Raw genomic sequence first — 15,177 nt, forward strand, 5'->3', positions numbered from 1 at the left:
AGAGTCAGGAGCAAGGTATTCATTAATGACTTCAGCAGATACTGAATCATTTGGATTCTTTGAAGGCAGGTTCAGTCTTTGTGATTTGTCCACAGTCTCCTTCATACTTTGCTCAATCCGGTTTTCAGTTCCAAATCTTCCCTTTTCTGAGCTTTACCAACACACTGTTCTTTATCATCAAACTTTTTACTGTTAAGGTCGTTTATAGTTTTTGCTGCTTCATCAGCATTTCAAGAACTATTTCGTAGTTCAGGCTGTTTTTCAGAAACTTCACATTCAAAGTATGTAAGTCCAGAAGATAGACGTTATATGTACACATATAACTGTTGACGTAGACATGCTGTGAAATTTCAAAATACTGATTGCTAATTCTCGATGATTAGTATGGCAATCCTCGTTACAAGATGCAGATGAGTAAATGATGGGGTTTTGATAAATATAATGATTTTTCAGAAAAATCCTAGATCATTACGGTTGCTGATAAGTTTACTGCTAATGTGGTGGAATATAAATGGTTCCCCGGTAACAATGATGAATAGGTAATCATCATAGTAAGGCTTATTTGAATGAATAATTGAAGTTGATTTACTGGAGCTGTGACAAAACTGTCTACTTTGAAGAGGGATTGAAAAGTTATTTTTGCTAATAAATGACAAAGGGTCTGACACGGATACGTGTTAAACTATGACTTTGGTTTCGAGGGTTTTTCAGGTACATAACCGTGGGTAATATGTGGTTGGATCATTATCTCGATTGTTCATTATTTGAAGTGTCTTCAGGAATTTCAGAGGGTTTGAACACAGCTTGTAATCGTTAATATACACATACTGTTCTAACACAGTTTTGAAATCAAAGTATAGCTTGAAAGATGCAGGAATTTCAGAGTGACGATACTGGTTTTATCTCGAATTAAATTTTGTGATTTCAAACTCAGAATATGTAATTGAATTTGAATAAGTATGGTTGTTTTGATTTCTATGAAAAAAAATGTATATTATTGTGAAAAATAGGAAGTATAGTTGATGATTGCTGAATCAGATTTGAAGAATGTAACATATTAATTGTGAATTTATATATATCTCTCGGGTATTACCTACCCATTAAAAATTTTCACAATTAATATTTTGTACAAAAGAATTTTATTACAGTCTTTATGAAAATATACCTGTGTATATTTTCCTCAGATGTAATCATAGATTTAATGAGTTAGTATTAAATTAAACTCATTTGATTTATGGTTGAAACTAGAATTGAATAATCTCTAAAACTTTAGAAATCACATAAGTATTTCTTCAATGATATTGAAATTTTGAATCAATACTTTGTTATTTGTTGAAGCATGATGTTAGTTTTTGTGAAATTCTTGTGAACTTCGCAAGATACGAATGATGTTATCGAAAAAATTTCGAGTACATCGATGATGAAAGTGTAAAATCAAACATATATTTGATTAATGCACTTGTTTTGTTATGAGATGAAATTCATTGAATTAAAACAGAGATTGTAGTTAACGATGGTTAAGTTGCTGATGAAGGGCGTACATCATTGCATATTTGTAATATGAATTAACTGAGTAGTTAAGATTCACACACAATAGCTTAGTAAGGAAAGATTTATTTTTATCTCAAAATTTATATATATATATATATATATATATATATATATATATATATATATATATAATATACATATAATTTCTTCAGAGGGAATGAGTTAATTCTTCATAACTCGTTGATACAATAAACGCGTTATTGATTCGTAATGATGTCCACAGTGATTCTTGAACTGACAGAGTTTGTGATGTTATAGGTGCTGCTGATTCTGATGATGCTGACGGCACTGACTGTGCAGGTGATGTTAACGGTACTGTTGATGATGTTGGTAAAACAAGTCCAACTTGTAAATCACGCATCATTCTTGTCAGGGTTTCTACTCTTCCCTCTATCATTTTGGTTCACTCATCTGATTTCTGGTTAGGGTTAGAATATATAATTTCTAAGATTTTAGAGATTACATAATCGCCGTAGAACATTTCTCCAATGAAGTTATGAATCAATACTTCATCGGTTATTGTTGTTGGTACTCCTTGATATCTATGATGAGTATGATATTGATGCTCGTTGAATAGTTTATGATGTTAAAGCATGGGATGTGGATGTTGTTGGTGGTGTTAATGGTTCTGTTGGCGTTGTTGATGGTGGTACTTGTTATGCTGCTGGTGCTGCTGATGGTGTTTGTAACCTTTGTACCATATTCTCCAAAGCCACTACCCGAGCGCGAAGCTCGTTAACTTCTTCTATTACACCGGGGTGATTGTCGGTTCGGACGAGCGGATAAATAAAATCTAGAATTTGACGTAGTATATAATCGTGACGAGATACTCAGGAAATGAGAGAGAAAATGGTGTTTCGGATTGGTTCGCCGGTAAGTGCTTCAGGTTCATCGCCAAGAGGGTAATGCGGTGGATGAAAGGGATCACCTTCTTCTTGTCTCCAATAATTGAGGAGGCTACGAACCCATCCCCAATTCATCCAGAATAGATGATGGCTGATTGGTTGATCCATTCCGGTCACACTGCTTTTGGAGCTTGAGTGAGATTCCATTTCAGAATTCGAGGGACTTGAAATAATGACGAATTCCATTTCGTACGATTGAATAAAGGATTTTTCGATATGAAATGATTTTTGGCTATCGGATGGTATTCTACTTACATAGAATATCTATATATATAGAACAAAAGATTTCGTAGATTACGGAGGAATTTACGGAATATGTCAGGCAAGGTTTACAGTAACAGATACGCTAAGATATTAGCAGATACGCTAAGATATGAATTTTTTTCTGTACACTATTTATGCAATAAATGCAGGAAAACATGTATAAACTTAAGAATGATAAGCAGGTAATTTTTGATAAACATGATAAGCAAAACTTTTGACATGCAGACACGGTCGAAGTCCAGACTCATTAATGCATCCTAACAACTATCAGTTAGACACACTAATGCAAGACCTGGTTCGCTAAGACCACTGTTCTGATACCACATGAGACGACCCGTCCTAATCCATAAGGACGAATACAATAACATATGATTTCATCGCGAGGTATTTGACCTCTATATGATACATTTTACAAACATTGCATTCGTTTTTAAAAGACAACCTTTCATTACATCGAAAGTTGACAGGCATGCATACCATTTCATAATATCCAACCTATAAATGACCTAATCCGTCATTTAATTAATAATAATCTCTATTGAACTTCGACGACTCGAATGCAATGTATTTTGAAATATGTCATGAATGACTCCAAGTAATATCTTTAAAATGAGCAAATGCACAGCGAAAGATTTCTTTCAAACCTGAGAATAAACATGCTTCCAAGTGTCAACCAAAAAGTTGGTGAGTTCATTAGTTTATCATACCTAATCAATTCCATAATTTTAATAGACCACAAGATTTTCATTTCCACTTCTCATAAAAATCATTCATAGGGACTGAACACCTGGTAACCGACATTAACAAAATGCATCTAGAATATCCCCATATATAATCAACGAAGTACTAAAGCAGTTCAAATTCTCTAACTGGGGCGTGTCAAAGCCCATAGATCTATCTTTAGAATTCGCGTCAACTGGGGGCAATTATAATAAACCCCAATTCTTAGGTTACCAAGTTCAACAAGGGTGATATCCGGTATAACGATTCAACCATAGAATGTAGTTTCGATTACTTGTGTCTATTTCGTAAAACATTTATAAAAGCAGCGCATGTATTCTCAGTCCCAAAAATATATATTGCAAAAACATTTAAAAAGGGAGCAAATGAAACTCACAATACTGTATTTTGTAGTAAAAATACATATGACGACATTGAACAATGCAAGGTTGGCCTCGGATTCATGAACCTATATCATTCATATATATATTAACACATATACTTGTAATCAAATAAATTTATATATATATATGTAAATTTATTAGTTATATTGTTTTTACATTAATAATCTATATATTTCATATATTCATTTTTATATATAAATATAAATATTGTTAGGTTATAAATATTAAGTATATTTTGTGTATATATATATATATATATATATATATATATATATATATATATATATATATATATATATATATATATATATATATATATAATTTGTTTGTTAAGATAATTATTATAATAATACCAGAATAATAATTGATATGATAAAAATGATAATAAAGGTAATACTTGATATTAATGATAGTATCAATTTTAATGATTCTATTAATGATGTTATTAATGATAGTTTTATTAATAAATTTTTTTATATTAAAGATAATAACAGTAATCTTTAATAAGAATGAAAAATTTAATAATAATGAAAAATAATGATTTTCGATAATAATACATAATACTTAATAATAATTATTATTATTATTATTATAGCAATTTCACTACTAGTGATAATATTAATAATAATACTTATGTTAATCATAATCAAAATCGTCATGTTTAATTTGTAAACTCATAACTAAAGTTTCGTAATCCTAATCATAATAATAAGTGTAATACTTATTAATAATAATCATAATAATAATAATATTATTATAAATGTGACTATAATCATAATACTAATAATAAATGATAACTAATACATATTTTAATAGTAAAAATAGTAATAATACTAACATTTATAATACTTGTAATACTAACAATAATTATAATAACAATAATTAATAATATCAATATCAATAATAATAATAACAATTTTAACAATAATAATTAGTATTAGCAATAACAATAACAATCATAATAATAATAAAAATAATAATAATGATAAAAATAATAATAATCATTTTTGGTTTAGGAAACTACCTCCAAACGCTTTCTTAAAAAAAAAATGCCCCAAGCCGGGCTCGAACCCAAGACCTCTCGCTCACCCGCTCACCCCCTTTACCATCTAAGCTGCTGTTCTTTTCTATTTAATCTCTATAAATTTCTATTTAACCCGACATCTTTCCTGGCTCCTCCTTCTTCTTCTTCTTTATAAAACCCAGATCGAACCAGAGGTATTATTACTATAACATCAAAACACTAAATTGGTTTTATGTTTAAACAATCAGAGGAAAATAAATGAGGTTTTTCGAAATCAATAAAAACGAAGAAAAAATAAATAAATAAATAAATAAAGGAGATGAACTCCTCTGCCCGTCGCTGTTATATTTAAAAAAAAATATTGATTCCACATTTTGATAACGTTATAGATAAAGATGATAACACGAAATAGTTTGCTAAACATGTATAGAAACTATTTGAATCGTCATTTGGTCTTGAAACACAAACACTAATCCGAATTTTCTCAAGAACACAGCGGTTGACTTTTTGATTCAAAAGCTTTGACTCGAAAATTAAAATTAATTAGGAAGAATTGGAGTGTGAAAACTTACAACTAGATCAAACTGATAATTCCTAACACTCCTGCATTTATGGATTTTGATATTTGATTCGATTTTTAATTTTGGCCGAAAAGATGGACGTAAAGAGGATGAATGGGTTTTCTTTAAATTATGTGATTTATGAATATCAGTAGGTAAGTTTAAAGGCGTAATTGAAGGATTTAAGTAGTATAATATTAAATCTAGATTTTTTTGATAGCTATGATTTGCTCGACATGTTATCACGAGTAGAAGAAGAATAGGGAAGAAAAAGAAAGCAGACAAGAAATAAGGAATCTGATGATTGATATTAATTAAATCGTAATTATCTGTATCTGCACTCTATATATCTGTATTTTATATATATATCTTAATATTTAATAAATATATTAATAATATTAATACTTTTAATATTATAAATACTGATATTAAGATAATATTAATAATATAAAAATAACAATAGTACAACATTAATAATAATAGTAGAAATAATAATAATAATAATAATAATAATAATAATAATAATAATAAGTAACCATAATAATAATTATGAAATGATAATAATAATATTATTATTGATAATAATAGCAATACTAATTATATGATAATAATGATATAAGTAATAATAATATATCAATTTTATATCAAATTCCATATTTTTATGTTATGTTTTTTAAATAATAATATTAATAATATAAATGTTGATATTAATATTGGAAGTAAATAATAATACTACTATAGCAATTTTATTTTAACTTGTAATAAAATTTAATATATTAATTTTTACATATTATAAAGTATGTAATATTTACTATTATAATAATATATATTTAATATTTAATATTTATAAATTTTATATATATTACAACATACATATAATAATATTTATGTATAGAATTCATATACATATATTTTCAAATTACTATAACTATAATTATGTTTTATCAAATTTTATTACATAGATAAGTATATTAATTATATATATTGAAACAAATAAATTTAAAATATACATTTATATTTTTCTACAAACAATTGTTCGTGAATAGTAGGGTTAAGTTCAATGGACAAATTAAATGTAAGAAATCATTTTAATGTAAAACGTCAATTTACTTAACTTGTCAATATTCATTTTCAAAGTTATCTATACTCCATAATTTCACTTTCACATTAAATAATATGAAAGCTAAATAGTTATCTTATCAAAAGTCACGAGACAATTATCGTAAGGCATAAATTGAAAATCAAACGGGAATCTCCACTAACCCTTGTCTAGTTCCCGTTAATTGACACTTTTGTTCTTTCTTGTAAATTACTTTACTAATTATTCCGAATACCGTTAAAAGGAACAGATTTTCTTAAATCATAGTGGACCTCATAACAGAGACTCATAATCATAAAATGTATCTGATAAATCAATCATTTGATATTATCTTCTAGTTACATCGATAATCATATTGAAACAAATATGTTCATGTAAAGTATTATACGTTTGTTAATATTCTCAAGTTATAATATATAAATATACGTACATATACATATTCATATCCAATTAAATAATGGTTCGTGAATCGTCGGAACTTGGTCGAGGTTAAATGAATGTATGAACATATTTTAAAATCCTTGAGATTCAACTTAACAAACTTTGCTTATCTATCGGAATAATATAAAGATAAAGTTTAAATTTGGTCGGAAATTTTCGGGTCGTCACAAAACAGGGGTACGTATTATATATACGTTAAAGTTTAGCTACCATGGTGCTCAATTTCGTAGAATATTTTGATAAACGTTTCTGGATGAAATAACTGAAATCTTGTGCTCCACCTTTATATACAGATTATGCGAAACATTAAAACTATGAACTCACCAACCTTTGTGTTGACACTTGTTAGCATGTTTATTCTCAGGTTCCCTAGAAGTACTCCGCTGTTTGCTAATATGTTATACAAGCTATGTGCATGGAGTCATACATGATTTATTCGAGAAAACGTTGCATTCACAAAATCATCACCATGTATCTATTTTGACTGCATTGTCAACAGAAGTATTAGTGTAAACTATTATTTACGGTGATAGTCTATATGTAGAAATCATTAGATGTTGAAAACATTGGATTTAAATATTCATTTATGGTGTGTCTTTTCAAAAGAATGCAATGTTTGTAAAACGTATCATATAGAGGTCAAATACCTCGCAATGAAATCGATGAATGACGTATTCGTCCATATGGATTTGGAGCGATCGTCACACAAAACGACCGACATATCACTCTAAGGGACCACCTTCTTCATCTTTCCATTGATGGTCTCTCAGACAATTTTTTTTCTTGTTATGGTTAACAATCTTGTATGTCAAAACATTGGAGGAACTATCTCCAATTAGGATAGCTTCGGAAGGAGCAATAACTCCACGGTCTTATAAATCCTGGAAGAAACCTTTCGCGATTGGTTTGCACCCGCAAACTACTCCCCTAACCAAGGAACTCTCACCTAGCTCCCCGACATGATCATCAATGAATATCTTTTGAATCGCATCGCCAAAGTCGATATCATTTACATTATCGTGTAAATTAAACGAACGCGAAACAATCTCATCTTTCTTCATCTTCCTAAGTTTTGATTTAGCGAATATTTTATCTTGCGGTTTCTTCGAACGATCATTTAGAGTATACCAAAATAAATCAGAAGCCTAATTTGCTACATGTTAGATTTTGGTACGTGAAAAACTTTTGTTTCACATTTAGTTTCTACCAAAGAAAACAAAAAAAATTTCTATTGTTAGTCCTTCGGGCTATACTCAAGAAAAAATTTGAAGCTTTGATGATTGTACATTATATTAATAGTCCAGTATTTCATTTTGGGATGTCCCAAATTAATAGTCCACTTTAATAAATAGAAAGAATAAGAAGCTTAAGTTCTATTTTGCCCTTAGTGTATGTGGATATGATTAAAGGAGAAAGAAAAGATAAGGGTAAAACTGGAAAGTAAACAGAAAGTAACATTTTCTTAAACTGTGTGTTTTTTATCTGCGGACTATTAATATGGGATGGAGGGAGTAGTTATTTGAGATGGTACAACTATGCATGTCCAAGTTTCTTAAGCATAGTCCTAAGAGCTAAAAAAAAATAAGTCACCGCTCAATTGGGTAAATCACAAGGGTTTTGACTTTTGACTTACGATATTTAGAGGGATGTAAGGGTGCGTTTGATAAAACTGAATTATTTAGTGCTGAATGATTCAGAATCTGAATGGTCCAAATCCTCTGAATAAGGTTTGCTCTGAATGAAAATAAGCTGTTTGATAATCATTTAGAATGAACGATATGAAGTTATGAACTGAGAAAAACTACCTATTTAACGTGTGACATGAATAAAAAATTCAATTTACTTGTCAGGTGATCATGATATGATTTGAGGAGAATATTATAGAAAAATTAGGCTCTTAATGGTTAAGAGAGTGTTTCATCTCTGAATGGTTCAGAGCTGAATTCCGAACCATTCAGCACCATATGTTATTCAGATGTCAGAAACAAACGCACTGAATACTGAATGGTTCAGCATTCAGTGCTGAACCATTTCATTAAGAGGCAAAATAGATACAAGAATGATGAAATTCAGTGATCGATAGCATGTAGCATGCAGAAAGAAATAGCAAGGATGATGCAGCATGGATAGTACATATTTACATATTAACTAATAGACAAAAGTTATGAATAGTAACCATTTCATTAGATACAAAATAATTAAGTGCAATTTAAAATGAGTTTATATATAAATATATATGATTTCTATATATAATTAATATTATATGTAGTGAATTTAAAAGATATAAATATTATGTGTTAAAATTTATAAAATCTATTGTTATGATGAAACAACATACTATAGAAATCAATGTAATTTGTTTACCATGAACCATTCATTTACTTTTTAGGCAATATAAACATAAAACTAAAATATACAAGTGACAAAAATAATCACATTGGAAATTTGTAAATACTTTATACGAGTAATTAACAAATTTGATGAGCCCATCCAACCTACTAGAAGCACACCAGTCAAACACCCTACGTAACCCTTCCAAAACTCGGTCCAACCCGTCGTCTGCACTTTCAATCGGACCCGGCCCGACCCGATCGTAACAACCTCAATTCCATTTCAGAAACAATTCAAGTTTTCAGACAAAACAAATCCAACTTAATCGCTAATTACAATCCAATTCAGCGAAACTTGTCCATTAATTTCAAATTTTACAATATTTTCACACAAAAAAGAAAATTACTCGTAATAATAACTCTACGTAACAACAATACATGTTTAATTTCTTTTCTTCTTTTTTTTTTTTTTTTTTGTATTTTTTAATTAACGTGTAAATAAATTTTATATTCTAACAATTTTTGAAGCTTTAACAACTGGATTATCTTTTGCAATCATCTCACGTCCAGCAGTTTTATAATCATAACTACAATCATGTCGATCGGAGTACCGATGCTCCGAACAAAACAGATCACCGCACCGGCACCGGAATCCGGTCAAACCGACCTTTTTCCGGCAGCCGGAACACCGATTCACCTCCTTCTTCACAACAACCGTTTCATTCCTCTTATTCAATTCTTCATCTAAAACCTCTACCGTCCGGTTAATTACCAGATCTACCGATACCGGTGACCTAGATCTGCGATACGACGTCGTTGAGCTGGTGATTGTTGTAGCGTTAAAGCATTTCTGGCACATATTGTTCGTCATCGGATTAGCAACGACGCCGCAGTTGTTTATGCATAAAGTCAACGATTCTGGTACGGATTTGAATTCCGTTTCTTCTTTCTCTGTTCTCTGAGCCATCAAATTGAATTGAATTCAATTAAAATTGAAATTTAATTGTATGATGATAATTTATAAATTGGAGGAATAGGAAGATAATTAAGGAAATGAAATGTGAAATTTGGATGAAATTGGGAGGGGTGTGGGAGGGTGATTTAAGGGGAAAGAGGTCGGCCAACGCGTTATGATTATGATATTGAGGTGGTGAAATGTATGTTCAGATATGTGAATAGGGGTATTTTTGTAATTCTCAAAACAGTCTACATTTTGGGGAATTATTTTTATACGGGAAAAACATAATTTATAATTTATTTACGTTAAAATAAGTACTGTATATATTTAAGTAGATCTTATGATTTACTTGTACAAACTACATGAAAGTGTGAAACTTACATGTGATCGACAAACAAAGTTAAACATGATTCATCATGACATCATCTTTTTCGTAAGCACAAGTTGGAGAGTGATTTGTAGTTGTAATTTATGTACGTATATCACCTACAAAACTATAGTAGAGTTATTAAAAGGATAATTGTTAGATATTTATTAAAGGACTAGCAACAAGCTAACAATTAAAGCAAATCCTAGATTTATCTTAGATACTTATATCATGAATAATGTTTACGCTGACGTTGAGTGAATAAGTGGTACTTTTTGAATTATATCGTTGACATGACAATGATAGAAGAAGATGATAATTATAATGGGGGTGTTAGGATAGGATGACGTTAACGTGACATTTAATTTTGATTTCATGTTTAAATAAATGATTTATATTTATTTAAAATATTCATTTATAAAATAATTAAAACGTTACATAATTTCTATAAAAAAGCGTTACATAGTTTAAAATTCATAAATAATACTCCATCCGTCCCTATATTATTGTCCACTATTCCATTTTGAGATGTTCCAAATTAATTGTCCACTTCCATAAATGGAAAGGAAAGAAGATATTTCATTGGTGGATCTGGAGAGAGAAGATGTTTCATTGGTGGAGAAATGAAGTTAGTGGGATTTTCTTAAACTGTGTGTTTTTTGTCTGGTGACAATAAATATGGGACGGAGGGAGTAATTATTTAAAAAACTTAAAAATTAAAAATTACAATAACATAAACATCCTAATAATTAAAAATTACATTAATTAAAAAACATTAAACATAGATAACGGCTAGTTTGTAGCACGAAAGTTTGTTGGAAGCCTCCAGATATGCTCCGTTAGATATTTGAGTAGTTGATCGTGTACGTCTTTATCGCGAATTTCCTTTCTCTTGATCGACGATCCTCGACTCTTCTAATATTCCGACGATGCATGTTTTCTTTCTCGTTGTGTCAGTCTTCTTCCTAGTTACATAATGCAAAGCCGTTATCTTCTTCTATCATGTATTCATGTTTTGTGCATAACAATACAAGAATAAATTATCCTTTGCATTTTGATGACGCTCATAACTCGTGCCAGAGGTTTTAAAATAGCAAACCTTCTTTGTAGAACACCAAATTTATGTTCCACGTCCTTTTGAGCACTTGCTTGAAATCTGATAAATTTGATTCGTGGTTCCTCAATATGAGTCATATATCTTTTTGCTAATGTTGTCCAATCAGGATATTACCGTCTGCTAAATTGTAACCTAGTTCATTCGGACGTTGTTGGAAAAAGGAAAAATATTTTGGAACAGAATCACTAGAGTTGGATTAATCAAGAATACCTTCTGAGATACGGAGAAATAACTGAATCCGCATACGAAACCGTCTTTTAAATATATGGAGAGGACATGATGGCGTATGCAAATAATAATTGTTCCATAATGCATTACCCACAGTTTCACGATCTCTATTAATATAAAACCTTGGATTTCATTGCACACGTCGTCTTGATGTTTCGCCCATCTCCAGTTCTTCAAAATAAAAATCTTCATCATGGGACGAAGAAGAATCAAACAAAATACGAATACTTTGAGCTAAGAAGTTCATTTTTCATCAGATAAACGCCCCAACGAAAATTGCTCACAAACGTCCCATACAGGCGTTTGTGATGCTAAGTAGGCGAAGAACGAGCACGTTTTTTGTGGTCTTACTATAGCAATATAATTTTAACGACTTGACCCCACAACTTAACTCACCCAAATCATACGGCCTATTACCTATTAGAACAAAACCCTAGCTAACTACTACATAATACACAAACCTACAAAAGGAGAAACACAAATAATGACCATAAGAAGAATTCACTATTAAAACTTCCAATTATCTATGCCCAGCCATTCTACTATCAATTAAAAACTTTTTATAAGGTTTTATAACCATCAAATATTATATAACATAAAAAAAAAGTTAAGTAAAAGTTAAAAAAGACTTTTAAAAGCAAAACAAGACTATTTGTGATGGAGATAGTAATTAATAAAGAAAGGTTTGCGCTATAATTTAAAAAAATTATTTCATGGTTGGTCTCCAAAGTTTGTACCAAAATCAGAGAACTAAAGTTTAGCTCGATCATGTTTGGTCTCAAGTTTTAAACATTGTATACGGATGACCCCATAGTTAACTTCTCGTTAGTCCCAACAGTAAAGTGAAACACATGATGTACAAACATTTGTTTCCCCTAAGCCAATTGGTGATAAAAGGAATTTTCTCTAAGCTTATATACAAACATTTATTTCCTTTTCATTCTATGTGAGATACTCTAACCGATTAGCTCCAACACTATCATGTAACTTCGAACGGTAAAAGCTCCGACCATTGCATCTCCGTCGCGCCTCGATAGATTCAGCTCCGTTCGGTTAAAACCCCACCAAAATCATGTTATTTCATTCGTTGTACTCCGGTTGTAGATCTACAATTAATAAACAATACTTCTGGTATTTATTTACTCTATATCATTTTAATCAATCATCACTGTAAATCGATGTAATTGTTGGAAAGAAATGTTGGTGGTAGTTGCGTCCAACCATCTTAGTTGATCTCCATCTTGTGATTTTTTTATTTATTTTGAATTTCTGCCTTAATTAAATTCATTAGGTTTAGAATCTGATTTGTTTTATTTGAAACTGAAGTATCTTTTTGGGGTTGTTTTGGTGATTTAATAATTAGGGTTTGTGATTTTGAGGGGATGAATGGCTATGCTGAAGAAGAGATATGATGTCATGTGAGGTGCACATGGTGCAATTAACAGAACTTGACTAACGATTGTTAGTGTCAGAACTAACTATGTAATAACTATGTAACATATGCAAACTTCAAGGTTGGTCCCAAGCATGTGTACATCACGTGTTTCACTTAACTGGTGGAGAATAACGATGAGTTAACTGTGAGACCAATGATTAGTTAATTGTAGGATCATTCGTGTACATTGTTTATAATTTGAGACCAACCATGATCAATTAAAATTTTAGATCTCATCCTAATTTTTGATAGAAATTTTGGGGACTAACCATTTAGTTTTTTTTTTATAATTTATCTAAATGTTTTTTCACGGGAGAAAATCAACACTTGGTTGCATACAATTAAAGGAGAATTATTGCTTCCATTTTGTAGAAAAGACGACGCTTTTTCTCCATATTATGCGTACGATCTGTAAATGTTCAATCAATTGTAAAAAAGATTTATCTTAGGCTAAATCTAGTACTCCGTATTACAAAATTATTTCCACATAATGTTAATAAATTTACCTTAATATACACCAGATTAAAGAGAAGTAATCAACATGTTGGTTGCGTTCTGATTTTAAAGTTGTCGGTATACCTTATGCCAATAAGCCCCTCCTAACTCCTAATCTTTAATCATCATTGATGCACAAATATATAATCCACACATCAATATAATTGAATACAAAATTGTGAATCCATTAAAATTAAAATTCATAATATAATTGAATACAAAATTGTGAATCCATTAAAATTCATAGTCATAGGTTCCGTTTGTTTAAAACTTAATGGACTTAATTAGAGTTAATGATATAAAACCGAATAAGTAGTATGATGTTAGTTTTTGATTTAATAAAAATATAATATCTTAATATTTTAAGTCATGAAAATGTAAATTTTCATATTCGCCTCTACTTTTTTAAAACTGCTAATATAACTGTCTATAATTACCGTATGTACATGATTAAATTTGTAACTTTGATTATGCAGTCAATTATTCATTAGACAAAAAAAAAATATATTTATTCATCACGTACTCTTTAGAGTTATCATAAACCACAAAACTTAATAAAAATAAAAAAACAGTTATTCAGAGCACAAAACTTAATAAAAATAAAAAAGCAAACAAGATCATAATCCGGGATCATAATCCGTTTAACCGAGTCATTCTCGTTTAATCGTATAATTAAAGATATATTCTGTAAATATATATATATATATATATATATATATATATATATATATATATATATATATATATATATATATATATATATATATATATATATAACATCGTTTGATTTGTCTAATACTATAATTATATCATATGTTTGCTTTTTTGACCAGACAAATTTACGAATCAAATAGTTGTGATTTTTTTTTTTTTCACATGACCAAAAATGTCTCAAACAAGTGGCATGTGCTAGTTATTAAAAAAGAAACTGAATTGATAGATGTTTTCTCAATTTTTTCCAAATATTAACACTTGATACCAATTCGGGAAATGCTAATGACAATCACAACCCTAAGGGTTGTTATTAAGAGATTAGGACATGCAATAAATTTTGTACTTTTGATAAAAATTAACCACCTACATGAAAATAACTACTGCATGTACCACCAACTTTTGCAATGATTTAATTCTTAATGACAACCCTAAGGGTTGTCATTAGCCAAGTATGCAATTTTAAGCCTAATTCTTCTTGCGCTTGATATTGTTACTCTTTAATAATTATTTTAAGATGACACTTTAGTTTGAATTAATCAATTATGTTAGCCAAGTATGCAATTTC

The 15,177-nt window shown here is 29.7% G+C and overlaps 1 protein-coding gene across 1 annotated transcript; it reads right to left on the bottom strand.

The window, feature by feature from the left end:
• Positions 1 to 9,631: 9,631 nt before the first annotated feature.
• On the bottom strand, positions 9,632 to 10,417 carry LOC139862337 (zinc finger A20 and AN1 domain-containing stress-associated protein 5-like). Its single transcript, XM_071850931.1, has one exon. The coding sequence runs from the start codon at positions 10,263 to 10,265 to the stop codon at positions 9,804 to 9,806; it is 462 nt and encodes a 153-aa protein (XP_071707032.1). The 5' UTR covers positions 10,266 to 10,417; the 3' UTR covers positions 9,632 to 9,803.
• Between the last annotated feature and the right edge of the window lie 4,760 nt (positions 10,418 to 15,177).

Source organism: Rutidosis leptorrhynchoides, chromosome 8 (genome assembly GCF_046630445.1).
Source record: "Rutidosis leptorrhynchoides isolate AG116_Rl617_1_P2 chromosome 8, CSIRO_AGI_Rlap_v1, whole genome shotgun sequence".
NCBI classification, from domain to species: domain Eukaryota; kingdom Viridiplantae; phylum Streptophyta; class Magnoliopsida; order Asterales; family Asteraceae; genus Rutidosis; species Rutidosis leptorrhynchoides.